A 16,120-nucleotide genomic window follows, 5' to 3' on the forward strand; every position below is an offset into this window, starting at 1 on the left:
AGCTATCAAGTCATGGAGAAAAAAAAATTTTTTTAGGATCAGAGTTATTAAGAGTTTAATGAGAAGCCCATGACTTACATGAATGATTACATGAAAGTATACTCAAAATGATACAATATTTACTAACTACACAGCCATCTTTACTATTCTGACTCAATCAACAGATAATCAATCAAAAAATCAAAAATAGCTGTTACTAGCTGACTGAACTATTAACTGAATTGTCAAGACAGTACAGTAAACTTCAGTGATTAAATTCCCAACTGCACCCATCCTTTTAGTGTGATCACACAAAAGGATTAAAGGTAATTAAGTACTTAAAGCACTGTGTGGTTTATAGTAAGCACCAAATAAATATTAATTACTATACAAGAATGGGAGAGATACTCCTAAAAGTTTAGATTTTCAAAGAGGGTTAAAAGGTGAGACATTAAGATTAAAAAAAATTGGAGACTGATAAATCACAAAGCGTAATATCATTTCAACATAGTTTAAAACCTTATAGAGCTTTCCTTGATACACTGTTGCTCAGGAAATATGTTTTACCCCAAAAAAAGATGTCCGTAGTGTGCAAACCATTTTAGACCTCTATAGAGTTCCGATACAAAGGAAGAGATTTCCTAGAAGCTGAAATAAAGTAAAATCTGTCCTCAACTTAGTTAAGTTAGACAATTTACTTGTCAATAGATTTATTTGTTTTATATTATTAGCAACTTCATTTTTGTCATCTCACTTTATATGTTTTATGTTTCACTTCTTTGTAGAATGTTAGTCTAGTAAGGCATAGGCATATTTTTGAATATCTTTGTTTTTAACTCCTGCAACAGGGCCTTGCCCAAAGGACACACCCAACAAATACTTGTTTTTAAGAATATTATGGTTTTCTTTTCCAATATTGTAATATTTTTCTATAATATCGAGTATAAATTCCCTTCACATATTAATTCTTCAGCAGAATTTCATTATAAGTTTTCAAATACAGAGTTAAAAGAAAATAAGCAATAAAAGATGAACATACAGAAAAGCATATATTTGAAACATTATATCCTCATCCTGATGCAGTATTTCCTTTTTTTAACTGAAGTATAGTTGATTAACAGTGATGTACAAAAATCATTTAAAATTTAAATACATAATACTAAGTGAAAAAAACAAAGCCGATCTAAAAAAAACTACATATCTTGCATGATTCCAACTTGTAACATTTTGGAGAAAGCAAAACTATGAAGACAGTAAAAAGATCAGAGCTTGCCAGGGATTGATGGGATGGGTGAGGGATGAATAGATGGAGCACAAAGGACTTTTAGGGCAGTGAAAATACCCTGTATAACACTACAACATTGGCTACATGTACGTCTGTCCAAACCCACAGAATGCATAACACCAAGAATAAACCCTAACGTAAACTTTGAACTATGGGTAGGTTCATCACTTGTGATGAACGTAGCACTCTGGTGAGGATGTTGATAATGGGTGAGGCTGTGCATGTGTCGGCATAGGGCATCTGGAATCTCTTAATTGTCTTCTCAATTGTGCTGTGAATCTAAAGCTGCTCTAAAAAAATTATCCTAAAAAAAAAAAAAAAGCACTGGGTTGGAATATCTGGGTTTATATTTTAACTCTGCCCCTTACTAGATGTCTGACTTTAAGTCAATTAACCTCTCTGACTCTCAAGCATCTCATCTGAAAAATAGGGGAATAAATACTATCTGATTCTTAGGATTGGTGAGTGAAGGCATGCAAGTACTATTATCATCAATGAATGTGTGGCACCCAACAACAGTGACTATAACTCTATCACTATCATTATTAACTTTATAGTATCAACTCTTCTGAGTTAATTGAAGAGATATTAAAAATATATACATTGTGTACTTTTAATTGGCAAAGTCTTCAATAATATCTGATGCTGTCAGGGTAAGGAAAGTGATTTTTAAAAGATAATTTTTAAACTCACAAGGAATTCATAATATGCTGGCAAAAATGTACATATAAATAACAAAAATACTGATTGTAAATAATCAAAAGATAACTTTATAAATTCAAACTGGAATTCTCATTAGTGGAATAGCATAGGATAGATTTTATTTTCCTGTTTCATGAGTTTTCTTTGGTGTCATACCAGAATATCCTTTACTGTAGGATTATATAAATGTGGGAAATCTATCAGAAGAAAAGAGTCTTCTTTGCATGTGTGTGTGTGAGAATTTAACAATCCTACTCCCAATTGGATCACCCCCAAAAAATCTAGTAATAATTGTAAGAAATGCATATACGTAAAAATAACTATAAAACTTTACTGATGAACATAAGACTTGAAGCGAATGATACAATTATTCCTGGATTTGGACATTTTAACACTGAAATTATCTCCAATTTAATAATTATTTTTAAATGATCTAAATAGAAGCACTACTACTGGTTTTTAAGGGAATTTGGGGGAGGGGATAGAGGAAAAGGAAGAGAGACTCTAAAATTCAAATAAATGTAAAGAAAATTAAGGAATAGTGAAGCATATTTTAGGATGCAAAGTAATAAGAGATTTCTCCCAATGTATTTTTTTTTTTTTTGGTCTTTTTGCCATTCCTTGGGCCACTCCCGCGGCATATGGAGGTTCCCAGGCTAGGGGTCGAATCAGAGCCGTAGCCACTGGCCTACACCAGAGCAAGAGCAACTCGGGATCTGAGCCGTGTCTGCAACCTATACCACAGCTCATGGCAACGCGAGATCCTTAACCCACTGAGCAAGGCCAGGGATCGAACCCGCAACCTCGTGGTTCCTAGTTGGACTCGCTAACCACTGAGCCATGACAGGAACTCCTCCCAATGTATTTTTTAAAAAGTACTGTAATATGAAAATAATTTAAATAGTCTGACTGTGAATATAAGGGCGAGGTGAAAAGAACAAATAAGATATTAGTATAGGAGTTCCCGTCGTGGCTCAGTGGTTAACAAATCTGACTAGGAACTGTGAGGTTGCGGGTTTGATCCCTGGCCTTGCTCAGTGGGTTAAGGATCCAGTGTTGCATGAGCTGTGGTGTAAGTTACAGACGCGGCTCGGATCCTGCGTTGCTATGGCTCTGGTGTAGGCCGGTGGCCACGGCTCCCATTCGATCCCTAGCCTGGGAACCTCCACATGCCTTGGAAGCAGCCCAAGAAATGGCAAAAAGACAAAAAAAAAAAAAAAAAAAAAAAAAATTGGTATATGCTAACAGTGGCACTTTAAATCAATGGGAAAAGACAGACTATTCCATAAATGTTGAAGCATTTGAAAAGGATACATTTAAACCCATATAACACATACACAAAAAGGAAATACTCGATTACATTTTTTAATTTAAAAAGTAAACTATTAAGGTTTATTATAAGACACAATAGATACAAAGTTATAAATATGAATATAACAGCCCATTAGCTTTTCAGTCTCAAGTTTCATCTTATTCATCTTGTACACTTTGTATCTATCACTTCCTTGTAGAAAGCCTGAAATCTAGACTAATGAAGATGATGCACTTTGTGTGCTATTAACATTTAAGTACATGCCCTACTCCACAGCAAACGCTGTACTATGTTACAGTAGGCCATTTTCTCTTTGATTTTTGTTTATACTTTTCCTGCTTTCCATGACCAATGTTCTTATTCTTACTTATTGCTGCCAATCAGATATTAGAGTGAGATACGTTAAGAACAGAAATAATAAAAATGTATAATAAGCTAGTACTGTCTCACTTACAGACCATGACCTGCCAGACTGCAAGAGCAGAAAGGACCTTTATTTTTAAAATAAAGAAAAATCAATACAGAAGTCACTGTTATCTAATAAAAGGGCAGCAACTTGGACTCCTGAGACCTTTGCTGCTTTCTTTTACTAGTGGAAGGCACTTAATCTGATCCTCAGTTTCTTCACTGGTAAAACAGAGGAATACATATTTATTCCACAGAGTATTATTAGATCAATAAGATTGTGGATTTTATGGCACTTTTTAATTTAAAAAACTAGATCAACAAAATGAAAGGAAGACAAAGACAAGGACAAGAGAAGAGAGAACAGGAAGGCACTAAAAGCTGGTGTCATTTACCACAGGTGCAAGTTCGGTTTTCAAAGAACATCACTACATTCCAAAGGAGAACAGTAACCGATACTCAAAATCATAAATACTGTGGAGGCACAATTTTGGCTACTCCTTTGGTCTGTATCTATTTTCCAATTAGTTTTCTAGACTTCTGGTGATTCTACTAGCTACCTGATAGCTTTTCAGTAAGTTCCCTTTTGGCTCAAATCAGCCAGATCAGTTTTTTGTTACTTCAACTAAAAACTCATAAATAGGTAGTAAAGACCAGGAAAACAGGAAGAAAATTACACCTCAGATATGTTGGTCACAGGTTCTGCACAAGTAACACAGAAAATGAAATATGTGGCTGTAAACTTATGCAGAGCAAAAGCAAAAGCATTAGGAATTACACTTAGAAGTGGTTCTTTTTTTTTTTTTTTTTCAGGTCTTCTTTTTCTTTCTTTTTTTTTTTTTTTTTGTCTTTTTTGCCTTTTCTAGGGCCGCTTCCACGGCATATGGAGATTCCGAGGCTAGGGGTCTAATCGGAGCCGTAGCCACCGGCCTACGCCAGAGCCACAGCAACGCGGGATCCGAGCCAAGTCTGCAACCTACACCACAGCTCACGGCAACGCCGGATCGTTAACCCACTGAGCAAGGGCAGGGACCGAACCCGCGACCTCATGGTTCCTAGTCGGATTCGTTAACCACTGCGCCACGATGGGAACTCCAGAAGTGGTTCTTAAGTGGAGTACACATCAGAATCACCAGAGAATTGGTTCAAAATATAAAAGTTCATGGTTCATAGAAAACTAAATACAAATATCCCTTAAACATGGCTCAACCTCACTCACAATGAGAGAAATGATATTAAAATGACACTTAAGATACCACTTCTTAACCAACTGTCAACATGCCTGACAACGTATCTTATGAGGAGGCTATAGGAAACAGGCACTCTCAGACAGCTGGTGGGAGCAGGGAAATGGTAGAGATACCATGGAGAGAACTTGGCAACACGGTTGGCATCTGAACAAAAGGGGTTTCAACAACACGCATCCATTTCAATGCAGACTTTTTAAAATAAATACATACTGCAGTACTACGTGATCAGTGGTTGGCTGAATCCACAAATGTGGAACCATGGATACCAAGAGTTGACTGTAAAGTTATACACATTTTCAACTGCACGGGAATAAGCACTTCTAACCTCTGTGGTTCAGGGATCAACTGTAAATTATATTATTACATGTGTTTACTCTCTGACCCGGCAATCTCAATCTAGGATTCTATCCTAACGACACATGAGCAAAAATAAGTAATGACATTTGCATGAAGCTCTTTATTGTAGCACTATTTGCAATAGCAAGAGTGGAACCCCAATGTCCATCAATAAGGGCTAGATGAATTAACTTTCATGGATCTAGTCTATAGACTACTGTGCAGTGATAAAAAGGTGTATGGATACCTCGCTATGGTGCTAACTCCAGGATATTACTATTAAATGAAGAAAAGCAAGGTGCAGAAACATACCTAGGATTTTAGGAAGAGTAATGTGAATACTTATACTGTGCATATATTTTCAGGAAGAAGCAATGGAAGCATAAACCAAAGCTAACAAAAATGTTTACCTAGGATTTCCCATAGTGGCTCAATGGAAACAAATCTAACTATCCATGAGGACACAGGATCAACCCTTGGCCTCCCTCAGCTGGGTTAAGGATCCTGTGTTGCTGTCAGCTGTGGTGTCGGTCACAGATGCAGCTCAGATCTGGCGTTGCTGTGGTTGTGGTGAAGGCTGGCAGCTATAGTTCTGATTCGACCCCTAACCTGGGAGTCCCCATTGTGGCCCTAAGAAGACCAAACAAAACAAGAAAAATTTTACCTAAAGGGCAAGGGAAAAGGGGGAGGGATGGGATAGAGTAGCCAGACTTCTCCAAAAACAACTTGATTGAATATTTATGACTCCAGAACAGTATAAATACTTTACATGGTAAAAGAACAAAATTAAATAAAAAACAAACTGAAAGTAGTGAATGTAATTGATTACCCAGTTGGTGGAATAAACAAATGGAAAATTACTTCAAGTTACTTGGAAACACGGCATTCTGACTATAAATCCTAAAGAGGGGAAGCTCACAAAGAAATCTTAAACTGTAATGAGCGGGCTTGTTATTTTTGCTAATTTTAACAGTGCTATTCTGTATGCATGTGTTAGGATAAAACGGATAGAACTGTGTTAACTGTCATTTGGAATTAAAATTCTGAGGTTAAGAGAAAAGAGATACAAAGTAAAATAAAGTAAAAATAACTTTTTTTCTCCTTTTAGTGGAAAATGGTTATTTAGGGACTACAGCTATTATTTTGAGTGGGAAATATCAGGATGAACTCAACATTTGTTTCCTGCTTTCTAAGATAATAAATATTTCCTAGCTCTGTTCACTGAAAATTTCTAGAAACAACTCAGCTCACAGTAATGAGTACCATGGGAATTACAGTATATCTCCTTTTTATCCTAACCTCAATCCTGCCTCGAGGCAAGTACTGTTTCTATGTTCTAAGCATAGAGCTGCATATAACCACCCTGCCTTTCTTACATTCATATGGCTGCGTTCTATACACACTATTTTACACCTTGCTCTTTCACTTAACAATATTATCTTAGAACTTGGCTCATATTGGTACACATATTCAATTATTTCATTTCACTGTTTATCTGGAAATCCACCATAAGTTTTTTGCTATTAAAAACTCTTCTAGTAATTTATCTTGCAGATGTTTATATATATAAACTATATATAAACATTACATATGGACATTATTTATATGCACATATAAATAATATAAATGCCTGCAAGATAAATTACTACAAGTAAAACTGCTGGCTTAATGACCACTCCTTGATGGAGCTCCCTGGTGGCTTAGTAGGTTAAGGATCCAGCATTGTCACTGCTGTGGTGTATGTTCAATTCCTGGATCAAAATTTTTGCTGAGGCACAGTCAGAAAAAAACAAATAAACAAACCCAAAAAGACTACGCCCATGTACTCCAACTTAGTGAGAATAAATTATCAGAAGCCCTCTAACCAAAGCTCTGTCATGCTTCTATGTATGCTGTTCCCTCTCCCTCTAATGCTTTTTAGCTGCCAATCTAATCTGAGATGAACTCTGATCCCTCCTGCAAGAGTTGATGTTACCCTCTGTGAGTCCTTCTCTTACCCTGTTCTCCTAGATCTATAAGCATCTTCAATCCCAAGCAGACCTAAGACACCTTCCTCTAAGTTCTCACTGCATCTGGTTAATGATCACTTTGGACAGTAACCATCCAAGCAAAACAAACCTGCCTCAACACTATACAGTAAATTCCTGGAGAACTAAAATTCCGCTTAACAAATATTTGCCCGATGATTGAATAAATGGCTTAAATGAGTGAAAAGAGTACTTTAGCAGCCTTCTCCATCCTAAAAATCATTTAAAGACCAATTCAATAACGTTTATTCTGATACTCAAATTCTCCTACCCCTAAAGAAGATATAACTGTTCTGCATCCAGCACAGGTTCAATAAATACTTACTAAAAAAATAAAATACTTTTGGAATATTTCTAACTTTGAGGCCTACTGAAACAAATACATCACGGTATGAATTTAAAAGAAAAGATACTTATGAAACACATCTGCTGAACTGGGTATTAAAAAGAAAGTTTTGGAGTTCCCACTGCGGAGAAGTGGGTTAAGAAACTGACTGCAGCAGCTCAGGTTGCTGTGGAGGCAGAGATTCAATGCCTGGCTCAGCACAGTGGGTTAAAGGATCCCACAATGCCACAGCTGTGGAACAGGTAGCAGCTGCAGCTCAGATTCAATCCCTGGCCCAGGAACCTGCATATGCTGTGAGTGCAGCCATAAAGAAAAAAAAAGAAAACAAAAGTTTCATCAGGGAACCACTATCTCAAATTGTTATAAAAATAACTTACCAGTTACCTGTAACTGTAACCTTCCACTGTGATTATCACTAGTATCAGATCTTGGTGAAGCAGTGGCCATGTCCCAAAATTCAGCTTAAACCTACAAAAAAAGTTAATAACAACATTTTCAACATATCACATGTTGATATAATCAAAGCTATCCTCCATTTAAAATTAAGACTTAGTACTACTACAAGAATTACAGGAGAATATGGCCATATCTGGGCCAACTTGAGCAACAAATAAATGACAATACTAAGAATCCAGGGTCATGTTTTGACTTATAGATCACACAAATACATAATTTTATATATGTTTATTATTACGTATAATGTAATTTAACCACTATTTATTACCTGAACCACCTAAGTAAGCTGCCCTTTACCCTTTAATACTTTAGGGTGTATCTCCTAAGAATAAAAATATTCTCTTAAATAACAACACAATGATAGAGTTCAGGAACTCAGCTAGTACACTAGTATTATCTAATATATAGTCCACATTCCATAATTTCATCAACTGTCCCTACAATGCCCTTTATCACGTTTTTAAATATAGTACCTGGTGCTTTATCATGTTTTTAAACATAGTACCTGGGCAGTCCCCATCTGTGCTTTACTTCCCTGGAATCAAGCACATTGTCACCTGGGTGTACAATCAGTACACTGTGGTGACAGAATGAAAAGAATGAAAATGGAGATGGAAAGACACCTTGAGCAGTCAGGATTCCATCCAGACTTTGAAGAACTCCTTCCAAAGAATCAAGCTCCATCTGAGAAGGAAAGTACAGAGCTGCTGTGCCTGGGACACTGTCATACTGGATGTTAAGAGGTGAAAATCAATGCATGGTGGCCGTTGACATTCGTCAGCTGGGGCTGTGGCCTGCAGCCCTTCCTCAGACCTCTCCAGAGTAAATCCTGCATGTTTCTTTTTATAATTTTTCAAGTTCTCCTTCAATTTTTTTTTTGGTCTTCTGTTTTTTTAGGGCCGCAACCGTGGCATATGGAGGGTCCCAGGCTAGGGGTGGAATCAGAGCTACAGCCGCCAGCCTACACCACAGCCACGGCAATGCGAGATCTGAGCCACATCTGTGACCCTACACCACAGCTCATGGCAATGCCGGATCCTCAACCCACTGAGCAAGGCCATGTCCTCATGGATACTAGCGGGTTGGTTACCTGCTGAGCCATGACGGGAACTCCCCAATTTTTACTTTTTAAATAAAATACAAAGCAGTGCTACTTCAGTTTTCTTATGTGTGACAAATATTTTAAGATTAAACTTCTAATCTATTAAGATAAAGTGGAACTTTCTGGGCAAGATTGAGAAATATTAATAAGTAAGTTTCTTACCCTTTATGGATTTTACATATTATTGCTAAATATAAATTTTTAAAAATTAGTTTTAGCAATAAAAGATAAAATAAAACATGGCCAAGCAAAGAGACTATGAAAATGGCATTGTGTATGTGAAAAAGAACTGCAAAGAACTTGTTAAAACTCTTTAGAATAGTTTCAGATTTACAGAAAAGTTGTGAAGATAAATCTTCATATAACTGACACTCAGTTTCCCCTACTATTAATTTCTTATATTAGTATGCTACATTTGTTATAATTAATGAACCGTTATCAATATATTATTATTATTTTTTTTTTTTAGGGCCACACCCACGGCATATAGAGGTTCCCAGGCTAGAGGTCTAATTGGAGCAGTAGCAGCCAGCCTATGCCTTAGCCAGAGCAACACCAGATCCGAGCCGCATCTGCAACCTATACCACAGCTCATGGCAATGCCGGATCCTTAACCCATTTTAAAACAGAAATTGACAAACAAATTCTAAAACTTATGTGAAAATACAAAACACATAAAACAGCCAGAATAATTCTGAAAAATAAGAACACAGTTGAAGAACTCTCTTTCTAATTTCAAAATATATAGTATCCCAGAAGAATTTCAAGGGTAATCATAAAAGATTAGAAGTAAGTGAGAATATTTTCCAAACTAGAAGAGTAGAAGAGAATACCAAAAAACAAGAACAAAACCCTAAGTCAATCTGCAAAAAAGGTGGATTGAGGAAAGAAAGAAGAAAAAAAAGCATAAACAAACAGGACTATCAGAAAGCATAAAGAGAATCCAAATAGAGAAGTAATCACAATAAATGTATATGAACAAATTCAAAAGTAAGGTAGAAAACACCTGCAAAATAAAGATACTGATAGTATAAAAGCAAAAATATGGAAAAGGACATATTAGGTAAATATAAACAAAAAGAAAGGTGGAATTAGTTACAAGAGCAGAAAAAGTGCACTATTAAGGATAACAAAGAAAATGATACAAATCCAATCTAGTAGGTAGATATTAAACTCCAAACGAGCGTGCTTACTAAAACAACAACAACAACAACAACAAAACAGTCTAGTTTTGGTTCTTCTCCCCAGCCCAACACAGTGACCTTAGCCAAAAAGAACTGGGAAGACTATCTTCTTAACAGACTTCCAGGCTGAGGAAGGTCACACTGGTGGAGGAAGCACCTATGTCCCCAGACCAGTTAGCTGGACTGATAAAACCGACAGAGTCTGGAGAATGTTTCAACCACGTGGTGCAGTTATGACGGCAAAATGTTTAAGGCACCTGCAACTGACCACTGCATCCTGCTCACTGCTCCACAGGCTGCTTGGGACCCCAATATCAACTACAGTCATTTCCCCAACTGCCATCCTACACTGCTGGGAACCCAACCTGTAATGGACAGAAATCTTCATTAAGGATTCTTTAGAGGATTAAACACTGGTACAGTGCATTTACCATGTGAATCTAGTAATCCAGAGAGGTTGAAAGGTTTTGATTGATTATGCTGAGTTTGAAAACCTGGAGTCACTGCTCAGTGTCCTGAGCCTCAATAAAGAGTCTCTAGGTAAGAGAATTCCAGGAGACACTGCTTATCTAACACAGGATAAAGACAAGGATAATCATCCTTTTGGCTGAGAAAAACCAGAAATTTTCACAAAATAGATCCTGATTGGAGGAACTGTGCTGCCAGACAGCTTTGATTTTGACTATCTGCCTAGAAGAGGTGAAGAAAGCTTTGAAGGCAAATATCGTGATCATTATGGAGGCCAGGAATGCTATCATGACTAAGGTAGCAGGGACTGTGACAGAAGCTCTGACTTCAGGATAAACAGTGGCAGAAATGCATGTCATAGTGGGTACTACAGAGATGACGGCCCCAGAGGAAATGGGACCACTCTGAAGACCAACCAACAGGACACCCCGTCATGGAGCTTCAAAGATGACTGCTTTTAGGATGATTACAGGTGTGATGACAGAGGACCCTCCCAGAGACCCCAAATGAATCTAAAGCCTCAGAGCACTCCTTAGGAAGATGATTCCTCTGCTGGTACCTCCCAGTCCAGTTAAGCAACTTCTATCTTTGGAGCAGCAAAGCCTGCTGACCCAGCAGTGAAAGAACAAGTAGAAGACCAGTTACAGAAGGAACAGGAGAAACCACAGTATTAGCTAGATGAACCAAACTAGAAAAACAGCCTCAGAAGAGACACCCAAACTGGCCAAGCAAAGAATTGCAAGAACACTGATGGTCAAGGACAGGAAATGAGTCATCTCAGACAGGGACCTTGCCACATCTGTCAGAAATAAGACTAGAATGTAAAGGAGAGTGAGAAGTCTCTGTAAAATGAAATACTTGGTAAAGCAAAAGACTGTCATGTCACTCTCCAACTTCTAAGCCTCCCAAACTTGTTCAACTGCTAATGGTAATGCCGGCCCCTCCATCAAAAGAGAATGCTTGGGTGAAGTCAAGCACTAATCCTTTTGCTTCATCTCAGACCTTAAACACAGAGCAGCAATCCTCTACAAGTGATGGGGGAAGTCACTCCAGCTCAACCATCTCAGGAAGGATGAACCTGGAAAGATGAAAATAAAACAGATGAGATGAGTATCCCAAAAGACAAAAGTGAGAACTCCAGCATGACCCAGATGAAGGGAACAAAGACTAATTGAAAAAGGCTAAGGGGGAGTTCCCGTCGTGGCGCAGTGGTTGACGAATCCGACTAGGAACCATGAGGTTGCGGGTTCAGTCCCTGCCCTTGCTCAGTGAGTTGACGATCCGGCGTTGCCGTGAGCCGTGGTGTAGGTTGTAGACGCGGTGGCTACAGCTCCGATTTGACCCCTAGCCTGGGAACCTCCATATGCCGCGGGAGCGGCCCAAGAAATAGCAACAACAACAACAAAAGACAAAAAGACAAAAAAAAAAAAAAAAAAAAAAAAGGCTAAGGGAAACATGGTAAAAGGGATTAAGGACTCCAAATGTGAATCTAAGCCAAAGAAACCTGAAGAATCCAGCTATACACATGCAGCTCTCCCAGTCGATTTCGATAGTGACAATTAAAATGAAGGGAAGATTACACAAAATAGACCTGCACTTTCTCATTTTTCCCTACCCTGGAACATTTCTAAGCAAATCAAATCTCTATCCAGACAAGACAAATAAAACTTGCCATCTCCTGGGAGGAAAAAAGCCTCCAAGGAAAGAATAAAGAACAGAAACTGATGAAGCAGGGAATTCTATGGTGGCATAGCAGTCAAAGATTCAGCATGGTCACTGCTGTGGCTCAGGTTTGATCCCTGACCTGGGAACTTCCACATGCCATGGGTGTGGCCAAAAAAAAAAAAAAAAAAAAGGAAACTAATGAAGAAAATGTAACAGGATTAAGAAATTCAGAGCTCTTAGAAAACATTAAAACAAATAAATGCATGGCAAGACTGATGAAGGGTAAATAAAATGACATAAAGAGCCCCAAACAGACCAACATATCATCTTTTTATTATTATTAAAGTACAGTTGATTTACAAAGTTTTGTCAAGTTCTGTTGTATAGCAAAGTGACCCAATCACACACATTTCCCTGTACTGTACAATAGGGCCCCATTGCCCATCCATTCCAAATATAACAGTTTGCATACAAAAAAACCCCAAAATGCCCATCCATCACACTCCCTCCCCGCCTCCCTCCTAGGAACCCCAAGTTGGCTCTCCTTGACCACGATCTGTTTCTGTGTTTTTTGGGGTTTTTTTTTAAGATAGGATCACTTGTTTCATATTTTAGATTCCACAAATAAGTGATATCATATGTTATTTGTCTTTTTAATTCTGGCTTACTTCACTTAGTATGAGAATTTCTAGTTCCATCCATGTTGCTGCAAATGGCATTAGTCTGTCTTTTTTTATGGCTGAGTAATACACCAATGTATATATGCACATCTTCTTAATCCATTCATCTGTTTGATGGACATTTAGGTTGTTTCCATGTCCTGGCTATTGTGAATAGTGCTGCTATGAACACAGGGGTGTATGTATCTTTTTCAATGAAAGTTTTGTCTGGATATATGCCTAGCAGTGGAACTGCTGGATCATGATAGCTCTATATTTAGTTTTCTGAGGTACCTCCATACTGTTTTCCATAGTGATTGTACCAATTTACATTTCCACCAACAGTGGAGGAGGGTGCCTTTTCTCCACATCCTCTCTAGCATTGATTATTTGTTGACTTGTTAATGAAGGCCATTCTGGCTGGTGTGAGGTGGTACCTGATTGTAGTTTTGATTTTCATTTCTCTAGTAATTAGTGACATTGAGCATTTTTCATGCCTGTTGACCATCTGTACGTCTTCTTTGGAGAAATGTCTATTTAGGTCTTCTACCCATTTTTCAGTTGGGTTGTTTGTTTTTTTGTTGTAGAGCTGCATGAGTTCTTTGTATATTTTAGACATTAGGCCCTTTTTTGTTGCATTGTTGGCAAAGATTTTTCTCCCATTCTGTGGTTTGTCTTTTTGTTTTTTTTTCTTTAATGGTTTCCTTTGCCGTGCAAAAGCTTTTGAGTTTGATCAGGTCCCTTGGCTTATTTTTGTTTTTATTGACCTTATTCTAGGAGGTGGGTCAAACCAGATGTTGCTGTGATTAATGGCGAAGAGCATTCTGCCTATGTTTTCCTCTAGGAGTTTTATAGTATCTGGCCTTATATTTAGGTCTTTAAACCATTTTGAGTTTATTTTTGTATATGGTGTTAGATAGTGTTCTACTTTCATTCTTTTACATGTTGCTTTCCAGTTTTCCCAACACCATTTATTGAAGAGACTACCTTTCTTCCACTGTATGTTCTGTCCTTTGTCATCCATTAGTTGACCATAGGTACTCAGGTTTATTTCTGGGCTTTCTACCCTGTTCCATTGGTCTATATATCTGTTTTTTTGTTGTTTGTTTGTTTTGGGTTTTTTTTTTTTTTTTTTTTTTGCCTTTTCTAGGGCCACTCCTGCGGCATATGGAGGTTGCCAGGCTAGGGGTCAAATCGGAGCTGCTGCTGTCAGCCTACACCACAGCCACAGCAATGCCAGATCCGAGCCGCATCTGCGACTTGCACCACAGCTCACAGTGATGCCGGATCCTTAACCCACTGAGCAAGGCCAGGGATCGAACCCGCAACCTCATGGTTCCTAGTCAGATTCATTAACCACTGAGCCATGACGGGAACTTCTATATTCCTGTTTTTGTGTCAGTACAATATTGTTTTGATGACTGAAGCTTTGTAGTATTGTCTAAAATCCAGGAGCTTGATTCCTCCATTTTTGTTTTTCTTTTTCAATATTGCTTTGGCTATTCGGGGTTTCCTGTGATTCCATACAAATTTTAAAATATTCTGTCCTAGTTCTGTGAAGAATATCTTCGGTAATTTGATAGGGGTTGAGCTGAATCTGTAGATTGCCTTGCTTAGTGTACTCATTTTGACAATCCAAGAGCATGGTATATCTTTCCATCTTTCTGTGTTGTCTTTGATTTCTTTCATCAACATTTTAGTTTTCAGAGTATAGGTCTTTTGTCTCTTTAAGTAGATATATTCCTAGGTATTTTATTCTCTAATGCATTCGAAAAAAAGAGAACCACAAACCAAAATAATAAGTACAACAGACACACACATAAAAAAGAAAAACCAATCCAAACACAACACTAAATCTAGTCAGCAAATAACAAGAGAAGACAACAAAAGTAGGGGAGAAAAAAAAAAAAAAATACCCAAAGCAACAATTGAAAGCAATTAACTAAATGGCAATAAATACATACTTATCCATAATTACACTGAATGTAAATGAATTAAATGCTCCAACCAAAAGACACAGACTGGCTGAATGGATACAAAAACAAGACCCATATATGCGTTGTTTACAAGAGACCCACTTCAGACCCCAGGACACATACAGACTGAAAGTGAGAGTATGGAAGAAGATACTACATGCAAATGTTAATCAAAGGAAAGCAGGAGTAGCAATACTCATATCAGACAAAATAGACTTTAAGATAAGGAAAATCATAAGAGACAAAGGACACTACCTAATAATCAAATGATCAATCCAAGAAGAAGAACTAAGAATTGTAAATATATATGCACCAAACATAGGAGCACCTCAATCTATAAGCCAACTGGTGATAGCCATAAAAGGAGAAATTGAAAGCAACCCAGTAGTAGTGGGCGACTTTAACACCCCACTTACATCAAGAGACAGATCACCTAGACAGAGATTCAACAAGGAAACACAGGCCTTAAATCAAACTCTAGACTAAATAGATTTAACTGATATTTATAGAACATTCCATCCCAAAGCAACAAAATATACATTCTTCTCAAGTGCACATGGAACATTCTCTAGGATAGATCACATTTGGGCCACAGACCAAGCCTTGGTAAATTTTTAAAAAGTTGAAATTATCCCATATATTTTCTCTGACCACAATGCTATGAGACTAGAAATCAACTACGAGAAAAAACAGCAAAAAACACAAACTTCTGGAAGCTAAACAATATGCTACAGAATAACCAATGGATCACTGAAGAAATCAAAGAGGAAATCAAAAGATACCTAGAGACAAATGATGATGAAGATACAACAACCCAAAACCTATGGGACACAGAAAAAGCAATTCTGATAGGAAAATTTATACCAATACAATCTTACCTCAAGAAAGAAGAAAAAGCTCGAATAAATAACATGACTTTATACCTAAAACAATTAGAGAAGGAAGAACAGACAAAGCCCAAAATTAAC

General features: G+C 37.5%; 1 protein-coding gene and 1 pseudogene across 12 annotated transcripts in view; one reads left to right on the forward strand and one right to left on the reverse strand.

Annotated features, from left to right (window-relative positions):
* The window catches only part of WWP1 (WW domain containing E3 ubiquitin protein ligase 1), a 139,243-nt gene that overhangs the window by 95,149 nt on the left and 27,974 nt on the right, over window positions 1-16,120 (reverse strand). For 8 of the 12 annotated variants that reach the window (XM_013996633.2, XM_021089149.1, XM_013996632.2 and 5 more), the window contains exons 3-4: window positions 11,855-11,930; window positions 8,020-8,110 (exon numbers count right to left, since the gene is read on the reverse strand). In XM_013996633.2, the coding sequence (XP_013852087.1) occupies window positions 8,020-8,089 (70 nt within the window). In that variant the 5' untranslated portion in view covers window positions 8,090-8,110; window positions 11,855-11,930. The remainder of the gene's footprint in view (window positions 1-8,019; window positions 8,111-11,854; window positions 11,931-16,120) is intronic. The other 4 variants (XM_005662985.3, XM_021089146.1, XM_021089147.1 and 1 more) reach the window with 1 other exon arrangement.
* LOC102164107 lies at window positions 8,856-12,153 on the forward strand (annotated as a pseudogene).

Source organism: Sus scrofa, chromosome 4 (genome assembly GCF_000003025.6).
Source record: "Sus scrofa isolate TJ Tabasco breed Duroc chromosome 4, Sscrofa11.1, whole genome shotgun sequence".
Lineage (NCBI taxonomy): Eukaryota > Metazoa > Chordata > Mammalia > Artiodactyla > Suidae > Sus > Sus scrofa.